We start from the raw sequence: 20369 nt of genomic DNA, 5'->3' as shown, positions 1-20369 counted from the left end.
AGGCAGTATGAAAAGGCTGGGGAGTGAGGACTGTGTTAAGACCACAGCATGGAAGTACTATTACAGCTCAAGTCCAGTTGGATAATGCCAACATGAGGCACGGCAGTAAGTGCTAAAGCATCACAACTTATTAAGTCAAAACATACACAAGGAAATGAGTAAAACCAGATCAGTCTCCCAATCCCCTCTGTAACAGCTGCATCAGAGCCATCTGTGTCACTTTCTTGAGGTGACCTGCTGAATGAGCAAAACTTTCTGTTCTTGGAACAAACATACGAGAAGTTTAGTTACAGAGAGAATTCTCTTTCCCTTCCATAACACAGCTACATCTCTAAATATTTCTAGGCAGTGCAGAGATGCCCCAGGGAGTGCAAAAAATTGTCAGTGTCCCAGAGCAGTACAGACAACATTCTCCCTCTCAAATCCAAGGATGAATATTTGTTAATGTTCTGGTTCTGTATTCGCATGAAATTCAGGTGTTCATCTCAAGAGGAACACGTTCTCTACAGTGAAACTTAAGGAAGACTGTTGATTTAGGTTACAATAAACAGAAGCCAGCAGGTGACAGAAGACAACCTGAAGAATCACCGTCCCTTCAGCATAGCAGCAATACCAGAAACGGCAAGTGTGAATCATTCCCAGCACTTATAGAAAATACAACACATACTAGAAGATGCTACAGGAAGTAGAGTGATTCCAGGCAAGGTCCCATTCACAATTCTGGGCACTTAACATGGATATCTTTTTGCAACACTTCTTTGCATTTCTGTCTTCTACATGCAGTTCTCCCCCAGTTTGGTACTGACAGTATATTTATGTTAAAGTATCAGGCTTGCTGCAACTCATATTCCTGTAGAGAATATGAGACAGTATCGTCATTTCAGGACTTAAAAATGTTGAACTCAAAGCAGATCAGTGAGAGGCAGCCTGAACTAGCAGATTTGAGGTCCTATTTCTACTTCTGCTTTAGTCCTTTTGTGTGATGCTGAGCAAATCGTTTCATCTTTGTCAATCCATCTTCTCTCTTGCCCTTTGTCAGCTTGCCCATTTCAATTGTAAGCTAAGAGGCAGGGATTTTCTGCTGAGGCATCGTTACAGTGCTAAGCACTCTGGACCCTTGATCTCAGTTGGAGTTTGGAGGCATTACAACAATGCAGTGAAAAAAAGTGAATGCATCAAAGGTGGGTAGAACATGTTACTAGATGCCAGCACTTAAACAGATCTGAGGTGCTCCCCAAGCATCTTGTATAAAACAGTTCACCATAAAACCGCGATGTTCAGGTGAACTTGGGGTTCTCCTCATTTAGCTTCACCATCACAGTCTTTAAACAGTATGGCTTTAAGATCATAGGAAGTCCAGGTACAGAAATAGAGCATTAACTCCTGTTGGTCTCTGCATGGATGTTACTTGACCCTTGCAGATTTTCTAAGGATTCCTGTCAGTTCTCCTTGCTATTCTGCCTTCTCTAAGGCACGCTTTCAAAAACTGGCTTCTCAGCAGCTGTGCCAGCTTACAGAGCATCCCACCTTCCCCATATCCTCCTTACTGGGCACTGGGCAGGGAAAGCTGGTACCCACCAGGCATAAAACATACACAATATTCCTTAGAAACAGCAAAACAGATGGTATTTGGTGCTTCTTTGCAATAACGTAAGATGAAGGGCAGGTTTTACAACACTGACCTTGTCACACCAAAAAATCTGGATTTCTTACTCTTTCAGCCGAGTTCTCCTTTCAGCTAGACTATTCAGCTTTTACCAGGAAAGGAAACAGTGTGCATGCTGCAGACAAGGTAGAAAATGAAAAAAATATCCAGAGCATTGCAAGTGAATGCTGTTAATGTCTCCTGCATCCCATAGCACTCTCCACAAGTTACTGTGTACGTTACTGATATCATTTTGTGTCCCCTAATCACAAACCAAAGTGCCCAGAAGAAAACAGAAAGAAAAGAAGAAACTGACAAAGAGCTTAGAGAAGAACTAATTTTAAAATACTTTTCTTTACATGTTTAACTAAAAATAGCACTTTGTACATTAACAAATTCTGATTATAAAGATGGATTGGACAGGCCCTGCTAGAACTGGAAACACAGACACCCCCTCACACCAGTAGGAAGGGAAATTCCCTTTTGGAAAAGAAAAAAAAAAAAGGGAATATGACTGTTTGAAGTGCTGCCCAGAGACAAAGAAAATCGACAGTAGGACTGTAACACTAACTATAGGGAGCCCAGACCCTGAGACAAGGTCAGAGAAAGAACATTGAGTGTCCTTAATCTTCACCCAAGTGTCTGCCCCAGCCCTTTCCTTAACCCCTCCCTCACCTTGCAGTGGAGGCAAATCCAGATTACAGGCAGGAAGGGGAACAAGAAAGAAAAGAAAGCAAGTAGATTTGTCATGAAACTACCTGAAGTAAATTTTAAAATGGCAGCTGCACAATGTAGCTCATAAATCTAGATTCTTAAAAAAAATAAAATACCTGGGACCTACAGTGGTGGCCACAAGACACGTGGTATCTTACATGGCTCTGCAATTCCTCACCCAGTATCTTCTAAGCCTCACTTTCTGGATTTGAAAGCAGAAAAGCATGTTCCTTGGGGATAAAACCTGGGCCTTCCTCGTTGCCACTTCATCAGCCTGGATCCAAACGCCTGAAGAAAGTGAGTGCAGCACTACCAAAGGTTTGGTGAGCAGGGACAATTTAAGATTCAAGGCAGTTTAAATCATTCATTATTTAAGATAATGGAAAAGTTCTCAAGTGCCAAGCTGATGAAATATCTACCAATTAGCAGAATTAGTACTTGAAATAGAAGCAGCAGTGCAAAATGAAAACCAGAAAAGCTTCAAATAGATTTTGGAAAGGAATTTGCTAGAGGAGAACGTCATACACATGGAAATTTATCAAAATAATCCACCCCAGTGTGGACAAACCTACATTAGAATAAAAAATTGTTTCCTTCCTGTCCTCCCCTCCTGATTTAAGCTTCCCCACCCCATTTCCAAAATGGTCTGATGCAAGAAAAATGCATGCAACCCCATTGATTTAGCAAAGGATTAAAGCCAATCCCTATAGAAACAAAAGGTGTGGTTTTTTTCTTACAGCTCAACACAACTCACGCTAGATGCTCATATCACCCCATATGACTAATATATCATTCCTCTCTCATTTATGCTAAATCAGCGACAACATGCTGCAACTTGCATCAGATGTTCACCAACACATATTTTCATGGAGTTCTTGGGAATATACATGAGAAAGCCCTATAGGCCTCACTCAAACTTGCTTAATAATACGTAACAGAAATTCCTACTGTATTTGTCAAATAATGCAGGACTCTAGCATAGATAGCTCTAGCCAAAAGGATGGGAAAGTTACCTTGATCAAAGTAAATGAAGACAAACGGGCCATGGTTGGTTTTTTTGGTCCTCGATGGGCTTAACGCCATTAATTTTTACATTAGTGTAATAATCAATTTGTTGAAGAAATAGTCTTTCTGTTCTCATCTTTTGTGTGGATATTTGTGGCAACACTCCCATGGAGCACAGCCACCCTGCACCAGATAAAGCCAGTGAAGAAACTCAAACATATTTTCTCTCAAATCTCCATAAGGAATTGATTTCCAAGAAGGTTTTAAGGAGAGAAAAAAAAATTAAAAATCTCACCAAACAACACACACATACACCAAAACCCACAACATCCAACCACCCAAAAACCCAGGAGTCTCCATATCTGGAGGGAACGTGAGAAACAGAGTAACCACATGGCATGTGGTCAGCAGCAGACTAAAGCTAAAAATACAGCACCCAATGCTTGTTCTAAAGCTACATCTGATGTAAAATTATTCATGTAGGAAGTGGGACTGAAAAGGATACCACAAAGCTCAAAATCTGGTGTTCAAGTCATGGTATCTGTGCCCTGCACTACTGGAATGGGCAAAAAATCATAGTTTGCTAGAAGCAATGCAAGACCAGACACTCTTAACTCAACCAATCACTGGCACAAGTTGTTTCTCAGAACTACCTAAGATGAAAAAATGGAAGTGGTAAAAGACTACACTGCCAGGGGATGACTAGTGGGAAGCACCAGCATACATATAGCCAGTAGGAGCAAGGAAGGAGATAAGCCACAAGATAGCTACATAAGATAGCCACAGAAGTCCTACAAGAGAAGTGTTAAAGATGTCCTACAAACACACACGGACCACTGCCTGCTCTCTGTCTTGTCCTAACTTAGTACTTGGTGGAATTGACCTCTACTTTTAAAAGTCTGCATTACTGAGCAAGAGGGTTACTCAAAACACCAGCTCTAAGATGAAACGTAATTTCTTTCTAAGTTTTGAAGCTTATAGAAATGAGGACTCAAAAGCCACACCTGAAGACAGATGCCATGTGGGGAAAATGAGGCCCTGAGCCCAGATTGAAAGCATGTGATGCCCTCCGTGAACACCACTCGGGTTCATGCTGCAGAGCAACGCTGCTCTCATACTTGAGAGCAAGGAAGCTGCATTCAGACTCTTGACTGCAGGTCTCCAGTGACCTGCAGAAGTAGAGAAGAGGTTCCCCGAGGGCAATCCCATTCACCATGTACAGAGAATGCCACGCACTCTAATCTACCTTCCACTTTATCACAAGTATTCAATTATATAGACCAGGAACAACATATACTGTGAAGAGCTGAAGAATACTTCAGATCAGCTAGAAAAGCAGATCCAACTTGACTCTTTTCACAGAAGAAGACACAGTCTTCTCAACGGGTCAAACACCACAAGCCTTCTGTGGAGCTGGAAGTCTCTAACATACAGGTGTCCTTGTAACTACATTACCAGGAAGCCGTGCCTCAAAACCTGCGTGCACATCATCAGTCCATTTCTGGAAGATTTTGACCCAAGTTGTAGCACTCTCTGAGCGCTTGTTGGAAAACAAGGATCCTGAGAAGAAAAACAATTTTTTTCTAGGTAGATGACAAGAACTATATAGACATGTTATCTGCTGCCTTTTCAGCTGCTTCTCTCCTGCCACATCAGGATTTTGAAGCACGTATCTGCTAGTTCTCAGTCCATAGCATATGGAATCATCCATTCTTATTCCAGTGGGGTTTTACTGTAGTGTCTTCCATATCAATGGATATGACAATTCAAACACGCTTGCTTTATTAACACACATGTGTTCAATGCATGTCTGTGCAAAAGGCAGGCATGTGCAAAAGCACAAAAAGCTCACTCTTGGAGGCACACGTCAAATATAAGTATCCTAGGGCAAGAACAGCAGCTCCACATAGCATTTTGGTCAAAAAAAATCTCAAAGACTTGCATGAAATTAAGGCAGAACACAGCAGAACTGCAAGAATGCAGGTTTTACTAGAGCAGTCCTCAAAATGAACACAACTCTTCTGAAAACACCTCTTTTTTTTCCAGCAGCCTGCTTGTATTGTGAGCTCTCTGGAAACAGAGCTTCACTGAAATGGAAAAGGGCAGAAAGAGCAGATGGGAACAAGGGTTCTGGTCCTGCAATGTCCATGTCAGCCCCCAGCACGGGGAGAATGAAGACTGTCCACATTGCAAAACCAGGAGATGAACTATTCCACTTAACGGCTGTGGAGAAAGGTTTGGACTTCAAATGGAAATCCAAACAAATAAACCAAACCCTTCTTTCCCATGTGGGTGACAGTTATCCTTTGGGACAGCGAGGGGAAGAGAGTGCTTTAGCCCATAACTGTTTCTACTCTAGTACCAGATGGTAAAGGGCTATTGCCTGCAACAACATACAGCTTTGGGAATGGCCTATTTGACCTCTGGAACTAAAGGATGACCACGCACACAAAGAGTGACACTGAAGTGGGGGAAAAAAATAATTCCCCTCAGAAGGGAACAAGAGAGTGCCTGGCCCTCAGGAACACAGACCGAACTCTAGCACGAGACTCAGTTTTCATTCTGTCCAAACATGAACATCTGTAGACTTCTCCTTCCCCATCCCTCTTCCCAGCTCAACATTTAGCATGTCCAAGGGGGGAGACAAAGAGATTTTCCTGGGGTCGGCTGGGTACCATCAGTCACTGACAATTGTTCTGTGCAACTTTGATACCCAGAAGCATTCTGCACTGAACAGAACAGTCAGAGGCATGTGTCACACTTGAGCAAGTCTTTGGTCTTCCTATTCCACAGCATTGACCAGTTCTCCATACTTCAGAGAAAGGGGGAAAAGAAATCTTGCTGGTACAATAGTGCACTTAGCTAGTTGTGTGATGTGTAAGGTGCGTGTTAGGGAACATTAAGATCCCACCCGGGGCTTCATAATGATGTGTTGAACGTAACAACCCCAGCCACAGGACAGGTTTTACCCTGGAAGGGGATGGGCACCAGTGAAAGTGGCTGCCTTCTGTTTGGGTGGTGAGAGAGACAGTGAAATGGAAAAGCAAGAGCTTACCTTCACTCCATCTGACTTCTTGTTCAGCAGGCTTTTGGCAGCTGTGGAGAGAAGCAGAAGCAGGTCAGATTTTGGTTTCGAGACTATTCTCTCTCTCCCCACTTCCCTCAGAACTGCACAAGACTTCAGAAGGACAACCATCTTGCTAATTCCTCTCTAACAGCAAGAGACCTGGAAAACAAGGCATCATGAGTCAGTCATCAAATCCACCCTGACAGCAGAGGGTCACCCATCCTATCTACTGTTCACCAAAAATATGCTCCCACTTTCACCACCTCAGGAAGACCAAGTCTGAAATGAGACTTTAGAGCTCCTCTATTTCAATCCTCCACTCACACACTGTGACTCCATCCAGTGCCAACAGTTACTGGGGAAGAAGCTAAAGAAATCTGCCAGATATTTGCAACAGGACAAAGGTTTTACCCTCAAGTGCAGCCATTCACATAATAGACTTGGCTTATAAAGGGGGCACTGATAACACAGAGGCCTCCTAATTACTGCTATTCACAGTTACTCTGGAGAAACATCTGGATAGCTGAAAGGAAGAGACTGCAGAAGTGCAAAAGGCAGCATCTGATAACTGTTTAAGAAGAAAAAAAGAAACAGTGAGAAAAGAGACAGGAACTAGGCTGAATTTCTTCATTGAAAGATAAAGTTGCTCTGTTGTGCTCAACTTGAGCAACTGGCCGTAGCAATGAGAGTCAGAGCACGATAAGCACAGAGAGGGAGCCCACAGCAAACACCTGGCAGAAGGCACACGTGGGACTGATGATGGAGGTGCTCCATCTAGTACAGAAAAGTGTATGTTGACAATGACTGTCAACAGCAAGTCCCAATCTACAACCTCAACAGATAAACCATAGCTTGCCTACTCATGAAGAACATATTCAGTTGTTTCAAATTCTGTAAATGGCATGCTGGAGACCTGCTGGACCACTCATACACCTCTCCTAAGCAGCATGTGGGTCTGGGTACTTGAACTGGATCTTAGCTCCAGCAAAGATGAGGTTTAGAGAAAAGGCAACTTCTAAGACAACGCTCACATGGCTGTTGAAATACTTCACTCCTGAATACACACAGACCAACCCATGTACAGCGCACTCAGTCTCTCTCTAGAAGCAACAACATCAGGCAAAAATGTTTTTGCAATATCCAAGCAACTGTTCAAATTTTATGTCAAATGCATTTTCCACCCTGCCTTTCCTACCACATGACCCCACAGATAAGAATTAATGAGACAATATCAGCTGAGCTGCTGCAAATGACTACAGTGTCTCCTCCAATAAAGAGGTGGCAACCTATATAATTTTATTACGATTTCTGAATTAGTCTTCCTAATTCTACTCCCTAATGCAAACAAAGCTAGATCAGGAACTTGTCTTCATTCCTCCCCTCAGAAACCATCCAAGAACAGTGGGAGAACCTCATACAGAGGTTTTCTGAATGTGATGTATCAAAACACAGTGCTCCAATGTGCACACGTAAAGGTGGGCAGACAAATTGTCCCAAGCAACCCACCTGCCCTGCGACAGTTCCTTTGCTGAGTGTACTCGTACTAAAGTATTGCATGACTGAACCTAACAGATAAGTTAATGCTGCTTGATTCCACATGTAAGTGAGAAGGAGAACAAATGCGACCATGGGGTCAAAAGGGGCCCAGCATTTATACCACACATACATCAAGGCATCTCACAACAACTGTTGAAAACAAGAAACTGTTATGGCCTTACAACACTCCAGAAGGAGTAAAGGATTCTGCAACTTAACAAATATAAAAAATGGGACATTGCTGAAGAAAAAAAAAAATAAAATAAAAAATTCATCAGAGAAGGGAAACAGCACCACCATATGTCCTGGGAATGACCCAGGCACAAACTGGGAAGCAATGTTATTCACACTTTCTGCAGTTTCCCCAGAAGCTCACATTTGTCTTTGTGGACAAAAGACAGTTAAAAACCATATTCTATGGTGTTAAAGCAAATTCAGCTCTGAGCCCTTCCATGTGGCCCAGTGTCATCTAATACTGGTCCAGCATTCCCCTCGCAGCCTGCTGGTGTAGCCCCATCTTCTGCTACAGCACACATCGTTCTCCCACCAGCCTGCTGGCAGCCCAGCACTGCAGGAGGAAACTCAGTCCGTGGTGTATTCAGTTCAAGCATCACACTGTGGTTTGTAAGGACAACTGGGGAGCCCACGAAACGCATTCACCTGCAAAGATGACTGCAGACACCTCAAACAAAAGGGAGGCACACAGATTTACCCACAGGTCAACCTGTGCGTGTTGTGAGAAAGATGTCAAAGGGGATGCAAGTGCAATTTCTGCAGCAAGTAACAGACAAGACTTTCTGTAACAAGAATAATTTTAGAAGGCAGGCAGCACCACCCAACATGCAGCTTAGCAAAGAGAAAACAGGAGGGGGAAAATTCAAGGACACACGAAGGTGGGTTCTTTACTGTTCAGGAAATGGCCTTGTACCCGTGCTCTGCAGTTTTCCAGGCATGACATACCAAGATTTATTTTCACCATCCTTCCCACTTCCTCTAAACGTTAAAGGGATTAAATTCCTTCTTCTCAGTGGACTTAACAGTTCCTCTATAATGAAGCAATATAAAGGCACATACTGCTAACCAAGTAGCTTAAAAGCCCAGTTCTGTTCCTGGTTTAACAGGACACCCTCTAGTTAATCTCTGAAGAGAACACAAAAGGCCTCTGCAGCACACACCCCAAATACTCCTCCCTCTTCCCGCATTTCTCAGTTTTGGCCTCTGTAGGAAACAGCCTGGGCTCTGGACCACACTCCTGGCAGAAACACAAATCCCTAATGCTGAACTCATCAGCAATAAACACTAGACACTGGATGTGCCAGAGCTGAGGAGAGGCTGTGGAGGAGGGAATTTCCATGAGGGACCGAAATACCCGCTCCAAACACAGCCATGGAGAGTGCCTCCCCCCCTGCCAGCCCCGCTCCTCTTCCAGCATGAGCAGCCCTTGGCCCAGCCTGCCCTGGGTTTGCCCTGTCCCCAGCTGCCAAATCTCAGTTACGTTTCTCATCTTGGTTAAGCTTCCAGAGAGTATTTTTGGGGATGCAGGGATAACACCGAGTGTGCTTTTGTTAAGCCTGACCAACTCAAGATGCTAGTCTAGCAGCCAGCCCAGCCTCTAAATACAAGCACTTACACCACAAAGAATTTTAGGCTTTGCTGAGACTTGATTATTAAAATAAAAATCATACCATACCAACACAGAATTCCCAATGACATAGAGCTGCAGCTCATATTCATATCCTCTTAATCTCACTTCAAATAAAGCCAGATTAACTAATTATCACCTAGATGTCACCTCCAGGGCTCACCACAAACCAGCCGAGAGTCAGTATAGCCATGAGGTGGCACCTCTGGCCACCATTCCAAACAATGCCCACGATTGCAGTGTAACTTTAAGAACATCTAATAAGGACAAGATCGACCCAAGACTGATGCTCACCTCCCTGCCACCATGGCTATTTAGGCACAAGTCATTCCAGCAGTGGCCATTTAAATGCAGCAGAGTGATTTCACAGAAGAGAGGGAGTTCTCTTGTGTCTTCTACCCTCACTTGGGTTTCTGTCTTGCAGTCCCCCTTCTCTTAGATTCTCCAGTGACTTGCTATGGGAACTTGTTGCAATAGCAATTGCACAGGAAAGCTATGCATTTAGTGCTGAAAAGTTGATTTTTATTTTTATTTTTTTAAATCCTGCTTCGCTATTAACTCCCTCTGCCCCCTCACCAACACCACTGTTCCAGAAACATACCCTAGCAATAGATGAGCAGCAATACTTAACGTTCCCCCCCTCAGTGACAAGCCTTCCATGAGGGATTCTGTTCCTCAACAAGAGTAGAGTGATTCTATTCAAAGAACTGCTACAGGATGAACAAAAGCTCATGACAAGCAGTCAGACAATTCAAAACACTCTTTTTTAAAACAAGCAGAGAGAGAAGGATAGAACCAAGTGGAAAGGCAGGTGAAAATACCAAACCATTAGGCAATGCAAGCCATTCTGTGATCCAGACCCACAGGGTCTCTAGACACAGCAGACACTTTCTTTCCTCTCCAGTTCATCTCCTCAGGCACAGCAATACCCAGCACTGTGCACGTACTTCCAATGCTTTGGGAACATCTCAAGAATAGACAGCGTTTGAAGATGCACACCCATCTCCCAGACATGCCCCAATGGTTTTCAGAGAAAGGCTAAAAAAGGGGGCATTCATTAAAACTAAAGCCTGAAATACATGACCCAGTGGTGTCCTCTTGGCATGAGCCACAAAGCTCCCAGTTCTCCCACTAGTGAATAATGGGGAAATTGTGTGGGAGCCAGGTGATTTCTTTCTGCTTTTTTTCACCTCGGCCAGCCTCAGAAAACCACAACATTCTCCAGAAAGACTATGAACAAAAAGCCAAAATAAACAAGAGCCAGCATGATAGTTTGTGACATTTCAATTAACCTTTTTTCAAACACCTTCCCGCCAATGCAGAAATTTCACATCTTGAAAGACACTCTCTTTGCAGGTAATGCATAAGTGCACACACAAACAGGAGCAGAACCTTACAGGGTTGAAACAGGCTGAACACCCATCCTAGTCTTTTGAGCCTGAATGTCCCAGTCTGTCCCAAATTTGAGTTGATAAAAACATGAGAACACTTCTCCTGCAGTACCAGAAAACCCCCTCCATTTCCTGACAAACCAAGAAACAAAGGGGTAAAGGGAAAACACTGCAAGAGAAGTCATTCACAGACTCCTCCTGGACTTCATGGAGAGGAAGATAAACATAAAGGGAATTACTATAATAATTTAAATCTACTTTTGATAATAAATTCTCTCCGGCCGTAGTGATAAACATTTGCATGCAGCAATGAAATCCACGTGATTCTGGGATGCTGCAAAATGGAAGTTTACTTACTGAGGTACACAGCAGGTCCACACTGTGGTAGTTGACCACCATTCTCTGAAACCCCTGACTATTTCTTAAGCAACTCAGTAGATACAGAGAAATCACTTAAAAAACAATGTAGTCTTTCGTTAAATGTGACCTCATCTTCTGCTTGGGAAATGTGGATCCCAATGATCTCACACTTATTTATTCAAAGCTTTCTGGGAACATCTTGATCAATTTCTCCCTCCATATTTTCATGCTTTGAATTCACACCAGGAGGTCAGTGTTCACATGAGTCAGGTAATACAAATTTCTGGTCCTGAACTAATATCTACACAACCAACACAACATAGCAGAAACTTCAAATATATTATTGACACAATTTTAGCTTCACTTTGCTTAAAGGAAAGAACCCAAATTCCAATCTGAGTATATACATATATATATATATATACACACACAAAATAGCAAAAATTCAATTTCACAAGCGCTTCTGGAAGGCAGTTCTAACAGGATAGTGAAATATTTCAATATTAGTATTATTTCTTCCTTCTTGCTCTTTAGTCAGCTTAAAACCATCTCTGTACAGGTTACACCAAACATGCAGAGGCATATTCAATCTCTTCTTTACTTAGTTAGAAAGCACTTTGCTCCCTGCATCTGCCTCCAGCCTCTCTCATCCCAAAACTGCACATCAGAGTGTTAATAAGTATCTGCAGAGACATGTAATGAATTCCAGCTATTGTCACAAGCTGCTGTAATAGCTCCCTCACAAAATGGACTTGAGCAAGCAGTGACAATTCCCAAGAAAAAAGCTCAGCATCGGTTAAAGATAGAGGTTTCAGGCATAAAGCTTAATTACATGCAACGTCTGCCTTACGGTCTATTTTGAACACAGGGCAGCACTCAGGGCTTGTGCTGAATCACTTGAGAGGAGTGAATTTCAGAGAGTGTGAAAGCTCTTTGAACAGCTCCTCCCCAAATTAACAGTTGCAATCCAGTGAGGAAAACAGTGCAACAAATTTCATGTAGTCCACTAGTAAGTCTTGCATAAAAATTAACTTAGGAAGAAAAGCCACTTCTTAGCACTTTGTGAAGATGGCTGTTTCTAAGATGAAAACAAATTGTGTCCCTCCTTTCACTCAGTTTATAGCAGGCTTACTTTCACCCTTAAATACTGCATCCTTGAAAACCTTGCTAACTTTCTCCTAGTAATAAATTTATACTTCTCAGAAGGGCATTTAGGAGTTTCTTGCATATAACCCAATCAACTGATTTACCTGACTGTACTTCTGCAAGTGAACGCAGATCAGAGCAGTGTTTGCTTGGATCACCTGAACATCAAAAGCCATTAAGTGAGCACCCAAATCATCCTGTGTATACCCTGTGTGGATCTAAAGATCCTACAGCCAAGTTTAGATCGCAATGTTCCCTCTCGCAGCTGAGTGAATACTTACCAGAGTGTGGACAGAAGCTACAAATCCCTTACTAAGTCAGGAAATTGAGACCTGGTTATATACTGAAAGGAGTGCAACTCTACCTGCTTTTAACAAATAGCCTACAGTTGACCTGAGACACAACCTTCTAAAAGAACCACAAACAGCCAATATTAAATTGTTGAATATACCGTATCTGGAGAAAGGAGCCAGATCACATTCTTTTATCTTTAGGAACTGACTTGGGACAAAAGGCATCTAGCAAGCAACAGATCCCTTACAAAAGAACAGAAACCTTTTTCTTTTTGCATTGTAAAGTAAGATTTTTTTATGGGAATAAAAGAGAAAGAGTAGTACTGCTACAAACTCTTCAAACATACAATTTGTCATGAGCTAAAACCACACGGTCAAATGAAGGAATTTCACATTACAAGTGGCGTGACAGCGGAGATAGTAATGGCAACAGGATTAAAGAAGTCCTCTCATATTTCCTGCAGATAGTACTATCACGCCTAATTAATTGATACCAGGGTCACATGAGCCTTCGTTTTCCTCTTGGTTCAAAACATCTGTGAAGAAGCTTTTAGAAGATCTTATCCCCAGACAGGAAGAAGCTTCACTCTTCATAAATCTCGTTCCCTGTCTGCTGGGAATGGGGCTTTTAGAGGCCCACAAAACAGTGTCGCCCAATTAGAGAAAATAAAACACCCTTAAGGTCTTTAGGGAAAGAAACATATACTATTTCAGAACTTTTCAAGTGCAATTAGATGACCTGTCATAATGGGAAAACTCTGAGCTCTACCCAAAGTTCTCACAGGGACTTTACAACTTTTTTACTTTCAGTTAGCGTGTACTTATTCTTCAGTTCCAGCAGATTCATGTATTTCAATTGCAGCAATTTTAAAAAAATAAATTTAATAATAATAATAATTTTTTAAAGTCAAGCTTGTATTACACACAGTCCTGCAAAGAAAACAAGAGTAACTGATCTCCCCACTTTGAAAACACATCAAAATGGGAATAGCTAATATCCGCAGAGGCTATAAAAGCTTTGCATCTAAATTTACATTTCTTTTTGGACCCTTTTTCAGCACGTCTCATTTCCTGGGATCACAGCCTGCATTCAAAGCAGAACTCAGTGATACTGAGAACCCTGCACTCACTATGGGCCACCCAGGATTTCCTTCTCTTCAGCTGTTAACTGAAGCGGATCCAGCAGCTCCAGCCCTTGAGACAGAGAAGAATGAGCAGAGCAAGCCCTTTCCTCCTCGATACTAGCTCAGGGAATAAGGGGATGTATAGGTCACACACCATTAAGAACCACCCTTCTCTCAGGCATTTCATGTACTCAAAATCTGGGCCACAGGAGATTTTCTTACCCAAGCACTTCTGCAGCTTCATTAGAAGTGACAACATTTGCAGACCAAAAATGAATCTAAAACTGCTGCTTAAAAAAAAAAAAATAAAATCCTAAACTATTTCAGAATCATCAATTAAGTGAAATAAAAAACTACCTCTATGAATAGATCAAAAACCATTCATACCGGCAGAAAGCCCAAGAAAATGTTAAGTTTTGTACAGTCCTGTGGAAGATCTGTTATGCCATAGCTTCTCAAACAGTTATTTCAGAATCATTCTCAGAAAATAATGTATAATTTTTAAGTCCTGTAATATCCTGGGACAGGTGAACGGAGAAAATTGTTCTCTCCCTTTAAGGCCAAACTATCAGAAAAGCAGTAAAGAGAAATTCCTGTAGCCACAAAGTAGTCCTGACATATTGGCACAGGTTCACCTGAAAGCAAGAACCAAGGAAAACTGTTCTGAAGCTGCTGAGGGTTGTCCATTCATGTGGCTTGATTTCACGTCCTTTAATTTTTTTTTTTTAAATCGCCATACAGGAGGTAAAAAACGCTGCCTTGATTTCATAAAAGAAGGTATCCATGAATGCGCACTTTGAATGCTGGGATGATTATTTCACAGAGGTTTTCATTCAAATTACAAGTTTATTGTAACACCACCCAGAACATAAGTATTGGTATCCACCATTAGTAAATGGCCTGATGAAATTAATACACTTCCATTTCATTCATCATCACTTACAATCCATACTGCAGAATTTCACTTGAGAGTAACTGTAGTCAGATCCAATAAAAATCTGACTCATGCATTCAATGATTGCCCTTTTTAAAAGAGAAAAAAAAAATGGCAGAGAGGGCAAAGCAAGCAATCAATTCCATAAACCAAAAGCACTTGGAAATAGAGGTTTTCCACCCAAAGGGAAATGAACGTAGATAAGACTGCATCACCTAGATGTGCTGAGACAAGACAATCATCTTCCAAAAAGCACTGATTTGCATGTTGAGATTTGCATTTTCAGTAAGTGCACTACGTAATGCAGTTGGGTGGGAGCCAGACTACCAGTTATTAAGCTTAAAAGGATGAAAACCAATTCTGAGACTTCAAGAAGGAAAACTCTAATAGCCAGATGCTTCAGATCCATTTATGATGAGTCAAAGTAATACAATATCCAAACAGCTCCTGGCCCTGTTCTCACCAATATTATTACTTGCCCTGTGTCCCTGCCTCAGGTCTAAAGGAATCACTGCTACCTAGTGAGAGTTCTTGACGCCTGGCTTCGGATGGGAAAGCTAACAAAAGCCAGCTAGATTTTCCCTAACCTAACCTGATAACAAAATATCATGAGAGGGTTGTGGCAGCTGATTTTATTTCTGTTTTAAACTGGGCTGCAGCACCATGTGCTCCTCCCCCAAAAAATCACTCCCTATTTCACATTGGTCACCCGCCAAGGCAAAGCAACCACTGTTATAACACCCTGATGAATTTGAGCATGTTTCCTCCCCTCCTATTCAACCCCCAAAATGGTTGAAATATCCCCTGACTGACTCACACAAAACAAACCAAAAGAAGGGATGGGAACAGAGAGAACTTACCTGAAAAATTCCGAGACACAAGCATCGTCGTGAGGATTGCACCCTGTGGGGAAGAGAACGCAGGGATAACAGAGAACGTCACCCACTTCAGAAAGGGTCTGGGCTGACCCACGGAGACCACAGTGCCTCTGGGGCCAAAGCAGAGGTATCCCAATGCCACCCTGGGAAGTCCTAATGTATCCAGGACTCCCACAGATGGCTGTTGGACCTGACATGGGACCACTTGGAGTCCTGCCTTTCTAGAGCAGCAGCTAGAGGCCAGGCTGGACAGCCAAGGGAATCTAAAATGGCACTAAGAGTTATACTTAGTTAGACATATAGTTGCTTCCTGGCTTTCAAACAGCAGACAACTGCTTCATGAACAGGCCAGAGACATTGTCCTAACTACAGGCAACCAACACATTATTACTGGAAGGCTGAGAGTGGTCAGAACTAAAAGCCCCAGGATTTAAGAACTAGTTGCTCTATTTCAACTCTCTTGCAGAAAGTAGAAGGGGTAATTATGTAGCAGAATATGCACAGGAAACTTACAGCTTTGGAGAAGGAAACTACTTGGCTTCTCCACATGCTACTTTAGAACCCTGTACTGGAGGACCACATAAGGTACTTCACTAACATTAGAGAGATGAACATAAAAAAAAATATATATTGTTGCTAGGAAGGCATAAACCTGAAATTCAGGGGATTAAAAGCAAATTTAGGGCAAAGTAACATATACTTACCTTTAGCTTCCTTCTTGCATTGAACTTTCTCAAGCATTCCACAGTCTCCTGCCTGTGCATCATGGAAGCGACAGTGGATCGTTGCTGAAAAACAGGAAAAGCAAAAGATCAAGAACATACCCTAACTGAATGATGCAGGGCAGGTGGCCCCATTCGCACACAGCCATGCCATGCAAGCTGACATGGCCAAACCCCTCACCACTGCTTGGCTGGAAAACACTGCAACTGGTTCATAACATAAGAAATTCCCAGTACAGCAAGACACCTTAAGTCAAGGTTGGCTGTTACAGGACTGTGCCCAAGAAACTCTATGACCAAGGTACAGGTGAGAGTCAATGCTTCCTGTCTCTCCTGCACACAAATGGATCAAGACAGTGAGAAGACATCATCAAACGAACAAGTGTACCCATAGGGGACTGAGTTAGAGGCACTACAGAAAAGATCTGAGGTGCATTAATTACGTCTCTAAGGGGAAATTCCAAGCAGTAAGTGAACACCAGCGAGTGATAGCCTTCCTGGACATGGCAACTCCCTGAATGTAAGTGCTTGACTAGAAGAGGCCTCAGCGTCTTTGCATTGGTTTTGCAAAAATAGATTTTCAGTGTGTAAGAGGGAAGATCATATAGCTGTATTGTACCAACGAAAAAAACCTCAGCGTAACCTCCAGCTAGTGACGCATACCTGTCATCCACAGAAGATGGGGATCCCACCAGCTGCAAAAAGAGAACTTCCCAGAAGTGTTGCCAGTCATCGAGAGCACATGAGGAAACCAGAGACTGATGCTGCCAGGCATTTGGAGCACATGAGGAAACCAGAGACTGATGCCAAAGTAGCTGTTGCTCTTGCATAGAGCCACAAGCCTGAATTCCCTTTACAAGGACAGTGGGTGAATTACTAACTTGGCAGATCAACGTGTACAAACCCTTCATTACCCTTCTCCTGCTTGCAAAAACTCTGCAATACTCTAAAGAGCTGTAAACCATGCTCATGTTCAGCTAGTTTCATGGAAAGTCTCCAGTTTGATCCTGTCATCAAAGCCAGTCATCGGCTGCAGGACACACAGCAGCTGGAGGGAGAATGTAGCTCAACTGCCCTCTAACATCTTTGGCGAGCACTGTTCATCCAGCCTCTTCTGGAGTGACACTGATGTCCAGTTGTTCAACAAGGGCTTACAGGAGTCAGGGCGTGTACTTCAGAAGTTCAGTGATGCTAAGAAACTTGGTGTTTCAGATAAACTTTTAAGATTTCCTACCACGTTTACTTCAGAGGAGCAATATGTCTCCAGAAAGAAAACATTGCAGAGACTGTAGAGGGAATGGAAACAACAGGCTCAACGGGAGGCAGTTTGGGCGAGAGGCTGAAAGGGCTGCGAAGTGAAATCAAACCCCCCATAACTCAGAGAAGGGAAGCCTCTCTCAAACTGTTCTGGATTATGTTGCCACGGGAAGGGAGCTATCGTAACACACACAGTTTTGGTTACGGGCATTGGGACAAAAGTTAAATACACAGGAACTGCTATTGATTACAAGCACGCAAGGATTAAAAAAAAAACAGACACGCAAGGTCTCAGCCAGTGTGACATTTTGACTTCCAAGGAACTTGCATCACTTTACAGCAGACACTACACTCCTGTTACACAGATGTCCATATAAGTAAAATTGCTAATTTCTTGGTTTGTGGCAGAAGGAAAAAATGACCACGGTTTCTCAGTAACAAACGAGCAAAGGAAGACACTAGATACATCCTAGAAAGCAGAAGTATGCTGTGGTATTACAAGAGCATCTGGTTAGACTTAGGTGGAACTAGTTCATGCTGCAGAGATAGAAGTGCACCCTTGTTGCCCTCCCCTACTACCACTCCCAGTTGCATTCTGCGATTTCCTTGCCAGCTTTGCAAAAGATTAAAAATACTTCTGTGCGGGGTCTGGCAAGGCAGAAACTACATTCACAGAACAGCAAAAATTTTTTTTGCTGATTTCAAGCCTACAGCCAGTTAAGCTGCAGCACAGCAGAAATGTTCCAACGTCGCAAAGATGCAACGCGATAAACTGAAGTAGAAATGAAAAACAAAATAATCCTAAAATATTTTATGTGACGCCAAACTCCACCTGACATTTTAGGATGATATGGATTGGAACAGGAGGTGTGGGGAAAACCAGAAACTAAGGACATTCACAAAACTTCTCAAAGAATAAGGATTTTTTTTTTCCTACAGTGGTGATAAAAGCACCTCAGCATGACAAAGTTGGCTTGTTGAAGGTCAGCCTCCAATAAAAAACCAACAAAACACCACAATTTGAAATACTGAAAATATTCTGGGTTCCTCTGCAGCTCAGTCTTCTTGACGTGTCAGTTCAGGGTAAACCACAAATCAATCTGTAACAGAGGAAAACACTTACGCAGACCCATGGATGTTTGAGAGCCTGGTCGGCTGTGATGCGCTTTGCTGGGTTTATCGTCAGCATCTGGTTGATCAAATTCTTGGCTTCAGGAGTCACAGTGTCCCACTCAGGTGATGGGAACTGAAAGAGGAAGAAGGAACAGGTGATGAACTGAAAATATCTCCTACTCGCAGAAGAGATTCTCCCTCCTACACAGCTGAATTCCAGCTTTTGCCCTTTTGATACCAGGGCTAACATATTTGCAGAAAACATCTATTTTTATGAAAACCCACGCTGAACAAGAATCGTACAGAATCCAGCAAATGAATGGTACCAGGCAGCAGGACACACCTGTACCATTCACCAGACACAGGCAGGAAGATTAACAGTTTAAAAGCCTTTTAGGAGTCACTCAGACATTTGAATTTCTTTCACACTCAACAGTCAAAAAAGTAAAATCACAGATTTTTTTTTTTTTATAAACTGAGTTCTGACATGAAAAACAAAAGCACTATCTTTTTTTACGCCACCTTGCTCTTTCTCCAGCATGCTAAAAAGCTGTAACAGCATCTGCAAAAATCACAAACACTTAACTACAGCAAAACCTTGTGAAAGCAAAAACTGCTAATAGAGACCATTCAGCCCATGAGGTATACATTCCCCACCATAAAGCACAATATCCTGGAACAATACCAGTCATCTGGGTGTAGCAACCCACCAGCAAGTTCTTAGCAAGCACCTACCATACCAGAAATCATTACTTGGGGAGCAAGAGAGATGTAATAGCGGATGGGAATACAGAAGCATGGAAACAGAGAGAAGAATCTCAAGTATTTCAGTTGCTGATCATCCACGAGGGGTAACTGCTCTCTCCCATAATTCCAGTAATGATCAAGATGAGATATTTATGGCATCCTCCAGATGCTTGCATGTGCTATCGATGACAGCATGCTGAGATTAAATGCAGTACGTCTCACTCCTACGATTCTACTGCACAAATACAGGTGAACTTGAGAACACGAAGATAAATGTGCTGTTGGGATAAAAGTCCCATGTCTTTAAGGATGGGGGGGAAGATTGATCTACCCTTAGAACATTTCCTTACAGTACAACAACATGTAGAAAATTTTACCCCATCTCTTTTCTCCTGCATTTTGTGCTTTGCTCAATTGGGTCATGAAAATACACCCACCATATTTGATTTACATATAATCTTATTTCTGCATTCTCAGGCATCAGCAAGGCATTATATAATTTGTTCTGCGAACACTGCAAGAGACTACTCCAAAATTACGATACCAAGCTCTTGGCCAGAACACTTTCCCACCACCCCAACTCTAAAGTATTCATGGTAATGCCTTGCAAAGCCCACACCCAACAGCTTGAACTCCAACTCACAGTTGCCACTTCCTCTACGGTCAAGACACACCAACAGACCAGTCCAGTGCATTCTCAGTGCTGGGGTAAGGACACCAGGGACAGGTACGCCAGTAAAACTTGAGCTGTTTTCTACCAGGCAAAACAGGGGAGGAATCTACTGCTACTTGTTC

At 42.5% G+C, this 20369-nt stretch overlaps 1 protein-coding gene across 1 annotated transcript in view; it reads right to left on the bottom strand.

The window, feature by feature from the left end:
• Positions 1–20369, bottom strand: part of CAMK2G (calcium/calmodulin-dependent protein kinase II gamma) — a 186209-nt gene that overhangs the window by 23579 nt on the left and 142261 nt on the right. Inside the window, exons 11-14 of the mRNA XM_014956159.1 lie at positions 18838–18960; positions 16440–16523; positions 15718–15760; positions 6420–6460 (exon numbers count right to left, since the gene is read on the bottom strand). Of these exons, the coding sequence (XP_014811645.1) occupies positions 6420–6460; positions 15718–15760; positions 16440–16523; positions 18838–18960 (291 nt within the window). The remainder of the gene's footprint in view (positions 1–6419; positions 6461–15717; positions 15761–16439; positions 16524–18837; positions 18961–20369) is intronic.

This window comes from Calidris pugnax, unplaced genomic scaffold (genome assembly GCF_001431845.1).
Source record: "Calidris pugnax isolate Ruff unplaced genomic scaffold, ASM143184v1 scaffold196, whole genome shotgun sequence".
Taxonomy (NCBI): Eukaryota; Metazoa; Chordata; class Aves; order Charadriiformes; family Scolopacidae; genus Calidris; species Calidris pugnax.
The sequence above is the reverse complement of the archived record's forward strand: the minus strand, read 5'-3'. Positions and strand labels throughout refer to the sequence as shown.